General features: G+C 38.6%; 1 protein-coding gene and 1 pseudogene across 2 annotated transcripts in view; both read right to left on the bottom strand.

The window, feature by feature from the left end:
- Positions 1-9,545, bottom strand: part of LOC145466288 (uncharacterized) — a 31,480-nt pseudogene extending 21,935 nt beyond the window's left edge. The window contains exons 1-6 of the transcript XR_014041864.1: positions 9,380-9,545; positions 8,240-8,323; positions 6,752-7,249; positions 6,071-6,145; positions 5,534-5,602; positions 5,123-5,202 (exon numbers count right to left, since the gene is read on the bottom strand). The product of XR_014041864.1 is annotated as an uncharacterized LOC145466288 (transcript). The remainder of the gene's footprint in view (positions 1-5,122; positions 5,203-5,533; positions 5,603-6,070; positions 6,146-6,751; positions 7,250-8,239; positions 8,324-9,379) is intronic.
- LOC145465568 (receptor-interacting serine/threonine-protein kinase 1-like) lies at positions 9,526-12,396 on the bottom strand. The gene is made up of 2 exons (XM_081449343.1): positions 11,001-12,396; positions 9,526-10,282 (listed from the first exon to the last, which is right to left on the bottom strand). Exons 1-2 carry the CDS (start codon positions 11,023-11,025, stop codon positions 9,948-9,950), a joined length of 360 nt encoding a protein of 119 aa, XP_081305469.1. The 5' UTR covers positions 11,026-12,396; the 3' UTR covers positions 9,526-9,947.
- Positions 12,397-13,254: the final 858 nt, after the last annotated feature.

The raw sequence follows: 13,254 nt of genomic DNA, 5'->3' as shown, positions 1-13,254 counted from the left end.
ACTTGCTTGCTGCCATTTTGGGCGACCGAGAGATCAAGGGTTTTAGAGAAAAAGGTGAGTGAAACACAGGTATCAAAAACTGTGTTAAGCCAGCTTAAATTTGTTGGTGTATGATCAAAACATTTTCAGATCTTCTTCGGTCGTCTTCGGCAATCTTCAAAAAATGTTTAGAAATGTTCGGAAAATGCCTGGAAATGTTCGTCTGGCCTTCAGAACAATTTTGGAAAATCTTCAGAAATCTTCTGAAAGTGGTCAGAGATCTTCACAAAATCTACAAAAACGGCGTCATCAGCATGTCTATATAATAAAAAGAACAATACATGTTAGCTCGAAGATATGAATTTTATGTTCTCGTGGCAAAAACAATATCTCACTCGTTTGCTGCACTCACCCGTGAGTGTCACTCGAACATAAAATTCATATCTTCTCGCCACCATGTAATATCCTCTATGAGTAGTACATAACTGCCTTAGAAAATACTTAAATGACCAATACAAGATTAGTATACAAAACAGACCAAGTAATATATACTAGTTATGCAACATTGTTTGGTAGGATAACATGGAAATATACCCCTCAAGTCACTTGTATTTTCTTGGTGTACACACTCGCTTTTATACACCAGGGTAGTCTTGAGGTAAATTCGAGCGTACTGATTGATTCTTTCTTGGTTTGGATTTTGCGTACAGACCGTTTCCATGGAAATGGTCTAAAGCTGTGTATTGTTTGTTTTCAACAGCCGGCAAATTCAATAAACAAGCATAGCCCTAGTTCATATAACAAACTACTTACTAGCTTGCTTGAGGGTGATCCGTACTGGGAAATATTGGCCCTTGGTCATTTTTATAAAGACCAGTAGCTATATGCTCGGTCCATACTGTCACAACCTAGGACCAATATTCCCCAGTGCTGCCCTCACGCTTGGTTAGTAAAAGGTTAGTATGCCACGAGAGAGCGTTGAATAACTATTTTATACCATGCCATAGAAAATACAGTGGCATGATGGGAAGGTTGGATGAAATGCCATCGAATATACAATGGCTTTCCTGTATTCTGATTGGCTGTATTTTCTATGCTACAGTATAAAATACAGCACATAAATAACCAAGTAACACATAACCCATTACTGACTAAGTAACACGGTACATAACTAGCTGAGTAAAGTAAGACTGACTAAGTAATACTAAATACTTTTTAACTGAGAGTGGGGTCTTTACAGGAAAATCTCAAGCCAAGCCCTCGCCATGTTGGCCGAGCAATAGCCTGGTCAATACAGCAAGGTTGAGGTGTGAGATTTTCCCGTTGAGACTGAATGTTCAAGGTTTTTTAAAATAAGTTGCTTGTTAAATGGACTTTCTGCTTTGTTTTTGTAGGTCTGTAATCGCCTGTTGGGTATTACCGGGAAATAATGCCCTAGAATTAGCCAATTAGAGTGTGCATTAAATCAGCTTCAAACACAAGCCATATAGTAAATTACATAACTGAGTAATACATAACTGACCAAGTAATACATAATCCTGGGGTGGGTACTCCCAGAAAAATTGGGTGTGGTATGCTTCCCAAAACTCTTACCCAATTTGTGACCTCACCAAAAATTTGATACCCTCTCTATGACCTGGCCCTATCAATAACCTGTTTCAGACCTGCCTTATAATTAGTTCCCTAGTTCAGACCAATGTTAAATTGTCATTAACATAATTTATGAAGGGCTTTTGTTGATGGTAATCGATAATGATTAAAAAGTAGCTTCCCCTTAAAAACATACCCAATTCAAGGCTTAAGAGTGCAAAACCATATCCATAAGTGGCCAAAACTGATATCCTATTTATGACCAAAAGAGCTGAAAAACCCTACCTTTTGGGTGCATACCTACATAGCCAAGGTATCTCGGTACCACCACCCACCCCTACCCCTAGTACATAACTAACTGAGACAGAGTAATAGAAAACTGACCAAGTAATACAGTACACAACTAACCGAGTAATACAAGACTATAAATATATAAGTGAACAAGTATTAATACAGTACATAACTAATTTTGTAATACATAACTGACCAAGTAATACAGTACACAACCAATCAAGTAATACATCACTGACCAAGTACCATAGTACAAATTAACTGACCGAGTAACACATAACTGACCAAGTACTACAGTACATAAGTTACATAACTGACCGAGTAATAACTGATCAGATAATACAGTACATAACTTAATAAACCGAGTATTAAATACCAACTACATGACCAAGCAATTACACCCGGCAAATTATACAGTACAAAACTCACCTCAAAAATTTATTTCATCTTGCTTTGATCTACGCAATATTCTACTTCCAAATCAAACCAGTGTAACTTGATTGCTATATCACAACATTATTATACGATCACGATAATCGTTACCGTTTTAGTTTTAATTTACAAAAGCGTTTGCAACACTGTATGTATTTATGGTCATGCAAATAGAGCTACAATTGTGGTTGTTGTCTGTTCACTTTGACACTGATAGAGACGTACGCAAGCTATAGGAGTAGTAAAGAATTGACCAAGTAACACCGCGCCGTGATGACCGAGGAATACACACCTAACCGGGAAATAACTACACAACTTCCTGAATAATAGCGATACACGAGCGATATTAAATAGTTCTGAAATAAACTAGAAATACTTAGAATTCTCGACCCGTCGGGTAGTTTTGAAATAATCAAACGACGCCAGACATGAGGCAAACCCGTTCACTTACCTCAGGGATCATGAAAAGAGTTAAAAGTGATTCCCTTGTCATCAGATTTTAGTCCCGATCAGGATTTATGCCTTACTCCATTTTAGCCGGCCCTGAATATATATTGAGAGCTCCGGATACTGAACGTGCTTTCCAATGACCCGTACAACCACCTCTCAACAGACTACCAAAATAAACAGAATACCAATTAAGGGGGAGTTAATGTAAGTTATTTAGCCACGAATTTGCCCAGGGCAGGTTCAAAACTGCAACAATCATTGAAATGTCGCTCAGGTAGGGTTGTTAAATAAAGAAATGCTTATCACAGTGTCACCATCACAGTATCAACGCTGTTCTAAGCCTGTGGCACGCCCCTGACTCACCCTCCCCGGCCATAACCACGACATGCACATAACGGCACGGGAGGAGCACGTGATCAAGCCTGTCAGGTGAGTCGAGAGGATTGTTGGCTTGCACGAAACTAAGAAAAAGCTTGACTGCGCGGAGTAAAGACCCGATAATTTAATAAAAAGTTTAAATGAAATATAAGAGCAAATAAAATAAATAAATAAATAAATAAAATAAATAAATAAAATATAAACCTTGAGTCTATCGATTTTTTATATCATTTTTTTTTTTTAATATCATGGTCTATATATGTAGACTACCAGTGGCCTCTTTTTTTTCCAACTTATATTAACACTCCACAATAACAAAACCAGTGGTAACTACAAATGGGGGAATAATAAATAAAATCGGGCAACTGATCCGAGGGGGTTACTCCCTTTAATATATATACGGAGAGGCTACGCCCGAAAGAGGTACCTTTTTCAGGCTTGAGGTACACTGTAGAAGAGTAGGCATTTCACAAGTTTAGGTACACATTGAAGGGTAGGGAAATCGGTCATTTAGTCATTTAAAAGGGCCTTAAAATATTTCGCACAGACGCACTAATGTCGCACACGCTTTTAACTCGTTTTGAGATCTTCCCTTCACATAGAAATTTATTCCATCCAATTGTAGATCGAAACACGGTAACTGAAAATAACAAAATTAAAAGCACGGGAATGAACATAAAATAACTAACAACGGCCGAACATGAAGAACGCAGAAAAGCGGCAAAGCGAAATAAACGAAGAAACTTACAAGACGAATGTGAAGAACCAAAGACGAACCGAAAACCAGAGATGCTCGCAGAACCCAATGACGCTACCAACTGAAATAAATTACACGCGAACCGATCTTATAGAGTATGCAAATGAACATAACATATGCAAAAGGGCACAAAACAAAGGAAACTAATTACGCGAAACTTAACACCAAACGCGAAGCTAAAGGCATGAACAAATCTCACAAATTCTGGCGCCTAATGCACTTTATGGCTGTATCATTCAATTTATCAAGCACTACTGACAGATAAATGACAAGAAGATTTCCCTTTTTGACGATTTACTTATAATATAATCATAATACGGGCAGGTTATAAAGAACGTGAAAGAGATACTTTTTTCAATTAAAGCCGGGTATAGGAAAGAGGCACCTTTTCTGTCAAAACGGTTTACAAAAGGGTAAGGGGTTGGACCTCGGGGCGGATCCTCCCGTATAAAACTTTGTAGAGTACCTCACCCCGACTGATCCTTACGTCAGGGAGAGGAGATGAAGACAGAAATCAAACAAAAAAGCGAACTGTAAAATATATTTGCACGATATTTCGGGTTGGAAAACAATCCTTCTTCGGGGACCAAAAAAAAGAACTGTAAAAAAAAAAAAAATGAGCAGTTACGTTGGATGGGGGTTACCATAAAAGTTCAGAAATATGAAATACTTATAATGATTGATTAAAGTAGTTAATCAGCGGTGAAAGAATGGACACTGAATTGACCAAATTACTCAAATCAATATTCTTTGCCACTTTCTTGGGGAAATTTGTTTCTTTCGAACATTAGATAAATAGACGCCGTTTATACTTTCACAATAAAAGAGCACCAGGAGATGCAAACTGATAGTGTTTTTAATTATCCTAATTAACGAAAGAAATCATAAAAACACCTGTTTACAGAAATGAAGTAATATGCCAAGTTTATAGCGATGTTTCTTCCTTTGGGAAAAAAAAGAGATTAAATATTTTTGCTCCAGTTACCACTTAGGCACACAGCGAAAAAAAAACCTTGGGAGTTTTAACGTCCTCCCAGAGAAGATGGTCAGTGGAAAGCTTGTTCGATGGCTAAGTTAGAATGACGTCATCACCATGTAATGCTGCGAATGTCAAAATTGTTTTAATTGGTTTTCTATGAAAGCGCTTTCTTGAATGAAACCAGCCCTGGTAAAACCAAATTCCACTCAAGCCTTAAACTCTTCTCTTGATGAGGACATCTCTTGACGTTTGATTCTCTGATTCACTTTTCCTTTCCAGCCTCCGAGAATGAGAGAAGGATAGGACAATTATCTTCCGATTTCTCTCTTGTCGAGGTGAATGAGTACTGTAAAAAGAATAATACAAGAAAATTACAATGTAGTTCTGTGGGCCAAACTAGAAAACTGGTTTAAAGTACTACTAAAGCAGGTCAGTTTTAACACCACACCATAGGATTAAGATTCACGTCCAAAGGGTGAAATATTTTAATTATGAGATGCCGGGGTTACGCTTTTTTTTTTTTTTTTCCAAATTGTTGGTATTTTTCATGGACGTTTTGCATTGAGTTATCACTGACATAAAATGTTTCATTTCTCCTCATTGGAAAGGCGAGATGGGGCAGGAGAAATCGATATTTTAGGTGCTCTGACACCGACGCAGAGGTTGCTTCAGCTCACCTTTCGGCTTCTGGTCCATTTAGTTGAATCGCCTTTCGAAGTGGCCGTATCTGAATATGCTCTCACGTTCTACATGACAAACATGTGACAAAATATTTTAGTAACAAATATTCGTATTAAATATTCCTGACAATTTCACTTCGCTAATGGCCTGAGCAGGTTTGTTCGGTTCCAATTTTCCCACCTTCTCTTTTGAAACGACGCCAACGAAACAATGTCCGTCGTTCAGGAAAAAAAAAAAACAACCACACGTACGAATTGTTATCAAAGAAAATAATTATTTTTTCATATGAGCCAAGTTTGATTTTACTTAAGTTTGACAGCAGATCGACCTTTACTTTTTCCATGAACTCTCAGATATTAGGCTTGTTCAGCGCCTAGCTATGTTTGCCTCTAGCCTCTGTCAACCTCTTGCTAAAACCACTGCGCAGTTAAGTCCAAGAATGAATTCGAAGTTATATTAACTATCTGTTTTAAAAGTATATTTCTCGTCTTCTCAGGAAGAAATCAAAAATGATTTTAATTCTCGTTAATTACCTTCGCATCACTAGGTGGTTTACCGAGTTCCCTCACGGGTGGTGACGACTGAGATTTCTTCAAAGGTGGTTTCATCTGTAATTTAAAAAACATTTTCGTTTTATTAAAACTTTTTTTTATTATTTTTTAATTCGAATGATGATATTGTAATTTTAAGTAGAAATGGTTTTAATTTTAATTAAGTTAATTTTAATGGAGTTAATGAACAATACTGTGGAAGAACATCATGCATATACCTGAAGAAATGTTAACCAAAAAACAGGTTTCATTTATTCAGTTCCCGTTCACGTTACATCAAGAGAAAATGAGGTCTCTTAGTTATATGTAAATGAGTTCTCTGCCCTTTCATATACCTCAACTTGTAAAATCCTACCCTTTTATATACCTGAAGCCTGAACTCGAAAAAGGTGCCCCTTTCGGTCGGAGCCTCCCCATATAGGCCATTGTAGGGAGTACCCCGGAAGGGTTAAGCTCATTACCAGGCCTTTACCACCTAGGATCCTGTCTCCTTTCAGTTTTCGGAAAGAAAAGCAACGAGGAGGCTAGGAAAATGGAGATTATAAAGTAGAGCCGTTGTAAGGATAACGGATCAAGGAATTCGAAGCCTTCTAAGTATACATGTGCAATACGAATAGTGTCATTTAGTTAATTGATTTACCATTATTTTTCGTAATTACATACCGGAGTGAAAAGCCCAATCCATAACTTCTCCAAATGCTCGACTTGCTTTTCTCTACCTTTTTGGTATGACAATATTTTTCGTAGTGTTTCTTTCTCCTCCTCTTTCAAGGTCGGTTCTGCTGATTGTAGGTCCGCAGCTCGTGCACGCAGATCATTATGTACGGCTCTTAAACTGTGGTACGTGAAGTCGTAGAAGTTTCTTCTCACTAATTCATCGCACTTACAAGCTTCACCTGTCATGCCAGTGACTTTAGTGTAAAGTTCTTGCAGGGTTCTACTCTGCCTGTTCAGTAAATCTACCTTGTTTTGAATTGGGAAAGATTCTTCTTTCAGCTCGCCCATTTCGAGATTACGTATTATGTTTGAAAGCTTTTCTTGCAAACTTTTGAGTTCCGCGGAAATGTCGAGATCTTTCACTTCTGATGTTTTGATGATTTTTGTTTCCTCGGGTGTGTTTACGGAAATCTGGATGGTGGCATTAACAGAGTTCTTCAAATCCTTGCGAGGCAATTAAAAATAAACAAAGAAATAAGACACCCTGTTTTTCTCCTTAGTACTCTGTGCTAATACTATTTCTATTTATACTCTGCCATAGAAAATACAGCCAATCAGAATACAGGAAAGCCGTTGTATATTCGACGGTATTATATCCAACCTTCCCATCATGCACTGCTCGTATGTCACTTTGTTTGTGCCTGCCACTGTATTTTCAATAGCATAGTATGAAATAGTTATGTAACACTCTCTCATGGTATACCATGAAATATCCCACCTGTTACTTCAAAAAAATACAACACACTATTTTGTACTTATAATGTAACTGCAGGATACTTTAAAAGAGCTTCCCGGTAAAACGACAACCGCCACTATTGTACGCTATTTCTGTAGACTTATTAGAATGCTCCGTAAACTGTAAAAAATTTTCTTGAAATATATTTTGATACATATGTCAGCCATTTCCAATTGGGCGTTTCCAAATGGGTTTCCCCTACTTCCAACTCCTTTTACTTACGGCTTCCCGGCCCATTACTCCTCGCCCCCGGGGTTCTCTTTAAAAGCCAAAAGTGAAGCCAGTCCTTTTACGATCCATGGAAAAGTTTTTCCTTGTTTTCAATAATTTTTTTTCTGCTCTGAAAACGGAGAGGAGAGAAGCAGTCACTTGGTCACGGATAAGTGCCCACGGAACGGACAAAACTTGAAATAAGAACCCCTCTACCTATCTATTCACCTTCTATTTTCTTTTTTTGGTCATATATAGTTGAATTGCGCTATCTAGAAACCAAAAATGTTTGAGATGTCGGGGATTCAAAATATAGCTGCTAGAAAATGATTGAAGCTCGAGATAACCAGGTTTAATAGTATGCAATATATATCTCCTTTTTTCATTTGAAAACAGTTATGTTTAAATGCTGTAATATCCTGTGGATTACGTCAGTTGCCTGTTTGCCTAATTTGTTATCAATTCCATCAAGACATTCCGTGTAATACCTCAAAAAGAGTCTCAAATTCGTTTTCTTCACTCTCCCATACAAGGAACTTTTTCTTTCCAGTGCTGTCTGTAGCCAGCATGATCTGCGTAAAAAATCAATATACTGCAGTAAATGAGTCACTGAAAATGCCCAGGACCGCCCAGGACAGGACCAGACAGTGTTCCCCACCTCCCTCCCCATCCCACCCCGAGTAGCTGACCTGTTGACCGGTCTATTGTCAATACCTGTGAGACAGTTATTTTAACCAGTTTCTTGATTACTTTTGTTATTATTCGGCATTTCTAAAAGCTACTGACACTACGTTTTCAATTCGTATTTCGCATTGTTCTGTTACAGTGATTTTACCTGAGTGTCGAAATTAATTCGCGTTTGCTTTGGTTTTGGATTACCACGCTAAACGATCGGCTAGAAACTCGCGCCACTTTTGCATCCAATCAGAACTATTAATATACATTGAGCTCACTATCTCTTTTCTGATTGGCCAAACGCGTACAGTGAATTTTCGAAATCAGAACCTGTGACGTCATCTAGCTACAGATTATACAATAATCATGTCAAGGACACTCAAGGTCAAGGGTAATCATGTCATGTATGACATGATTATTTCTAAGGGTAATCATGTCAAATTCCCGCGCTTTGTGTTGCTTGCCGTCAGTGAAGAAGCAAAAACATGACTTCCCTTGTTTATTCGTTCAATGTATAATAAAACAATTATTAGATTCGGTTTTTGTGATACCCAGGATAATCAAGGTCTTGGTAAGGGTTATCAGCTTCGGCTGATAACCCCTACCTCTACCTTGATTATTCTGGATATCACAAAAACCTCATCCAATAATTGAATTGTTCAAAACCGAAACCAATCGTGACCCGCTAGGTCGCACACGTTTTGCCTCGCTTCGCATCGACAGCATGTATTTACTGCGAGTTTTGATTGGTTCACTGGATTGTCTCTGTTATTTGTGAATGAGCAGAAGGAATACTTTGGTTTTAATTTTAACGACACTCAATTCAATACCGTTCAAGTGCAAAAAATGAACCAGGATTTAAAACTATTAGTTGCACTTAAACGTCTTAGGTAATACTCCCACACTGGTGTTATACTGTGTACTTGCCCCAAAGTTTCAATGAGTCAACTCACCTGGCTTCCGTCATCTAATTTAATTGCTTTTTCCACCTGGGTAGGCATTGTCCCATTCCTGCACATGTTTAATGGGCCTGCAACGGAGGAGCTTGAAACATTACTCAGAAATTTTGACTTTATAATAAGGCTAAATATAAGAGAAACTTTCACCTCATAGCAATAACAGGGCCACAAAGTTTTGAACAAACCGCAGTGACACGGAAGAACAAGTGGTCATTTTGCAATAAACTACAGACACTAGCTAGGGCAGGTTCTTTTGCGTAATCAAAATCCCTCATAAAACAGACTTCAGTATGTGATGCAAGCGTAACATATCAATTTTGTTAAATGGTGATTATAAACTGATTGTGGAGCAGCTGGTTAAGTTTTAGTTTTACTAATTTCTTTTTTATTTATTTATTTATTTATTTATTGTGGGTTTACTTGGGAAGTTTTTATTGGGGAGTGTTTAGTTCAAGTTTTCATCTCTCTATTCGATAAAAAAATCTATTCTATGTTCAATTTATTACAAATTAGGTGGAATGCGTTGAATGTGAGCTGGCACTGTGAGTGGATGGCAGTTATACTATATTCTATTTTCAGCGTTTTCTCTTGATTTGAAACAAAGTCTAAACAACATACCAATCAATCTGTCAGCCAAATTTTGAAGCCCTATGTTTGTCAGTGCTGTTGCTAACTTTTCACGAGTGGCTCCTTGTTCTCCCTCTTTCTCCATCCACTTCACCAAAAGGGCGATGCAACATTCCTTGTTGGAGTCTTTTTCACTCTCAATGGCATCAATAAATGCCTCGTTGAAACCCAGCTTTCGAGCCAAATCTTTCCATCTCGTTCCAATATCATCGGGAAGATTACGAGTGTGAATTTCACTCTCAGTCAGTCCATACAAAAAACTGGAATATCCTGAAAAAAAAATAACAGCTCTGTTGTTAAGGAATTTAAGGTTTTTTTCGCGCAAAGAGAAGGCGGGTCATCACAGTTTCACTAAAGACAACAGGGATGAGTTATTTTTATACTTCTAACTCTAGCCTAAACATAAAACCAACAATGGAATATTTTTTCAGTAACAAAATTGAACGAGAAAAAAAGGATTTGGAAACCGATGACGCGCTGAAAGCTTACGAACGCAACGAACGGTTTCGACGTCACAATGGCTCCGCTCGATCAAAGGACAGACATAGATTAGATTAGCCTTGTCCTGGCGTTCACTTGGTTGGATTGTAGTGCTAAGAGTGCGAATGAAAAGAAGACCAATAAACAAGGACAAAAAAGAAAGGAAGGAAGGAGAAGGCGAGTAAAAACGTCCTCGCCCCAAGCTCCTCACATTTTTCTACTCGCCGTTCTTCTCTCTAACACAGTTTTTTTGCACTGCTCCCCTTCTAACAGAACGCCTGGAGCAAACAAAATTAGATACAACTTTATTCATCTCTTATTAGATGCAAGGTTACCCGGCCTGTAGGCACCGCGAATACGGAGAAGCCTTGAACTCGAGGGGCGAAGCTGCGAGGGGGTTGGTGCGAATATCCCCGAGGAAATAAAATTTTATTTCCTGGCGGAAATATAATGGCGGATCCGTCGCCAATTACGCATTTGCTGAAAGATTGTTTAAAAAAAATCTTACCTTCATTTTCAGAAGCACCGGCCATTCTTTATCACTCATACGACTTGACTTGACTTTGCTTGCAAAACTCTGGAGATCAGTAGCAAACGTATGAAACTCAGCTGAGGGCTAGGGGAAAATGCAAATTCATTGTTTATACCGCTACAAAGAAAAGTTTTAAAAGCTAAAAGCAAACTAAACGAAATTTAGTCGTTTGCAGTATTTTGCCCGCTACCTTGTTCTAGATGTTAATGTGGGCAATTGATCCTTCTCAGTGTTGCAAAATGTAGCAGTTTTCTCCCTGTGATATACTTTTGATAGCTGACTTCACGATTTATCGTCGATTATCTTCTAAACAAAACTCTTACTTTTCTTCCGCGACCATGGCTAGGGCTGTATCACGACAGGAAGGTCAAGTCGCCAGACATTGAGCGACGGAGGAAAAATCCGTTCGCTTACTTTAGTCAAAAGAAGTAATTTCCTTGTCAAAACAATGACAGACTTCTTTCCTCGAACGGGAAATTTACCCCCTGCCCAAACATGCATTTTAAGTTCTATACGTCAATGACCCGTATCATGACTCCCCAAAGAGTCACGAACAGTACAGTATACAAATTAAGGCTAGGAGAGGTGGGTTATTGGCCTAATTTATACTCATTTATCGGCGGATTTGCCTACTAGGAGTGTAAAACTCGAGGCTGCTTGCTGAAGAGGGTCGGAGAAGAGTTTTTTCGCAGCTGGCTAGTTAGGCTGCGAGAGCTCTTGCCGACAACAGCTCCCCCGGTATAATTTACCGGAAAAGTGGCCAGTGTATAAATAATTTAGTTTAGAACAGGGTTCTTAGTACCCGAAGTTCTAAAGTGAGTTCGTAATGATATTGGTTTAGTAAGCCTAACTTAGTAGTTTGCGTAGCGATAGTGATAAAGTTTCTGCTTTGAAAATAGCCAGTCTGGGATAGGGAAGGCTTTTTGGTGTATAGTCTAGAAAAGGGTTGCAAAAACAAGCGGATCATGGTCTAGTAAAGGGTAATGGTTTCAGTGTCCCAGCGGCCCACCCCACCCAAAGATTTACACAGTACCACCCCCGGGCAAGAGCCACGCGAGTTGTGGTGTCGCTAGATAGTGTATAACTACAGTCATAAGAAAATCATTCTAGATTTGTGCTATCCTTGTAAACAAAAGCTCATACTAAATATTTACTGACTGAATAAAATACCAAAAGAACTCCTACCTATAATCATTGCAGGCTGTGTTGAATTTACTTTCTAGCCTCTACTTTTTGGATTTGGTTTCCCTTAAAAAAGATTTCGTCTCAAAACAACCGCGGCTTGACTTTAGACAAAGATTACTGACAACTGACTACTGATAATTATAATTAATTATAATTAAATATATTAGTAGACTCTCGGTGTTTTGTTAGAAATCCACGAATCTGATTGGTTTTCCAATCGTTGTCCATCGGATGATAAAACATGCTTAGGGCGCGAGTTTCTTTCTGTATTAGTTCTTGATTTTTGTCTCATTAAAAAGTTGTTAGTAGGTTTTCCACTGTAATCCTTTACAGTGCTTACTAAAAGAATTAGGCTACCCACTCTTGTTTAGAGAATAGTCAACTCGGCTGTGCCTCGTTGGTTATTCGTTCATAGAGAACGAAAGCAAATAGTGGAAATGTTAAATTTGATGTCGTGCGCTTTCGTGGGACGTTATTAAAAAGGCGTGAGACTCAAGTCCTTAAAAGATTCGTAAGTGCGATATATTTTCACTGGTTGATGATAGCTGCAAGGGCTGTTAGCTCCGCTCATCATAATTGCGTTCCACGAAGTGGAACGCAAACCTAATTTTCAGAGTTGGTATCCCTGTGCACGGTTCTAGGCCGAAAAAAATCACATTCCTGTAAGGACACCAAAATGGCCACCCCGCTTGATTTTTGCAGGGGCATGTCACGGCCAGTAAACTGGTACCGTTTAATGCTAAGACATGTGATAAGACATGTGGCGAACATGTGAGTATGTGAGCAGGCCATGTGAGCTCGTCTTTCCGATGGATCTTTTTTTGACTTCTTTCCATTCAGTCGCCGTACGCCTCGCTATTATATGCTCTCAGCGTTAGATTTTGGCGAATTTAAACGCTTCGACAGCAGCATTTACCGCAATCTGAGAGAATTGTCCCTGTTTATTAACACGACTTGGCTTTGGGATGATAACCGTGGGAACAGCTACATTGTGATTGCATTTGTTGATTAAATCCAGTCGCGACAGATAGCTCAGTCTTTATCC

Source organism: Orbicella franksi, chromosome 13 (assembly GCF_964199315.1).
Source record: "Orbicella franksi chromosome 13, jaOrbFran1.1, whole genome shotgun sequence".
In the NCBI taxonomy this organism is placed as follows: Eukaryota; Metazoa; Cnidaria; class Anthozoa; order Scleractinia; family Merulinidae; genus Orbicella; species Orbicella franksi.
This window is presented reverse-complemented; position numbering and strand designations above follow the sequence as displayed.

Excerpts from the sequence above, each read along its gene's own strand:
- LOC145465568 (XM_081449343.1), bottom strand. The coding sequence starts at position 11,025 with ATGGCCGGTGCTTCTGAAAATGAAG. Across the intron at positions 10,283-11,000 it reads CGGTGCTTCTGAAAATGAAG|GATATTCCAGTTTTTTGTAT; the intron begins GTAAGATTTTTT and ends TTTTTTTTTCAG.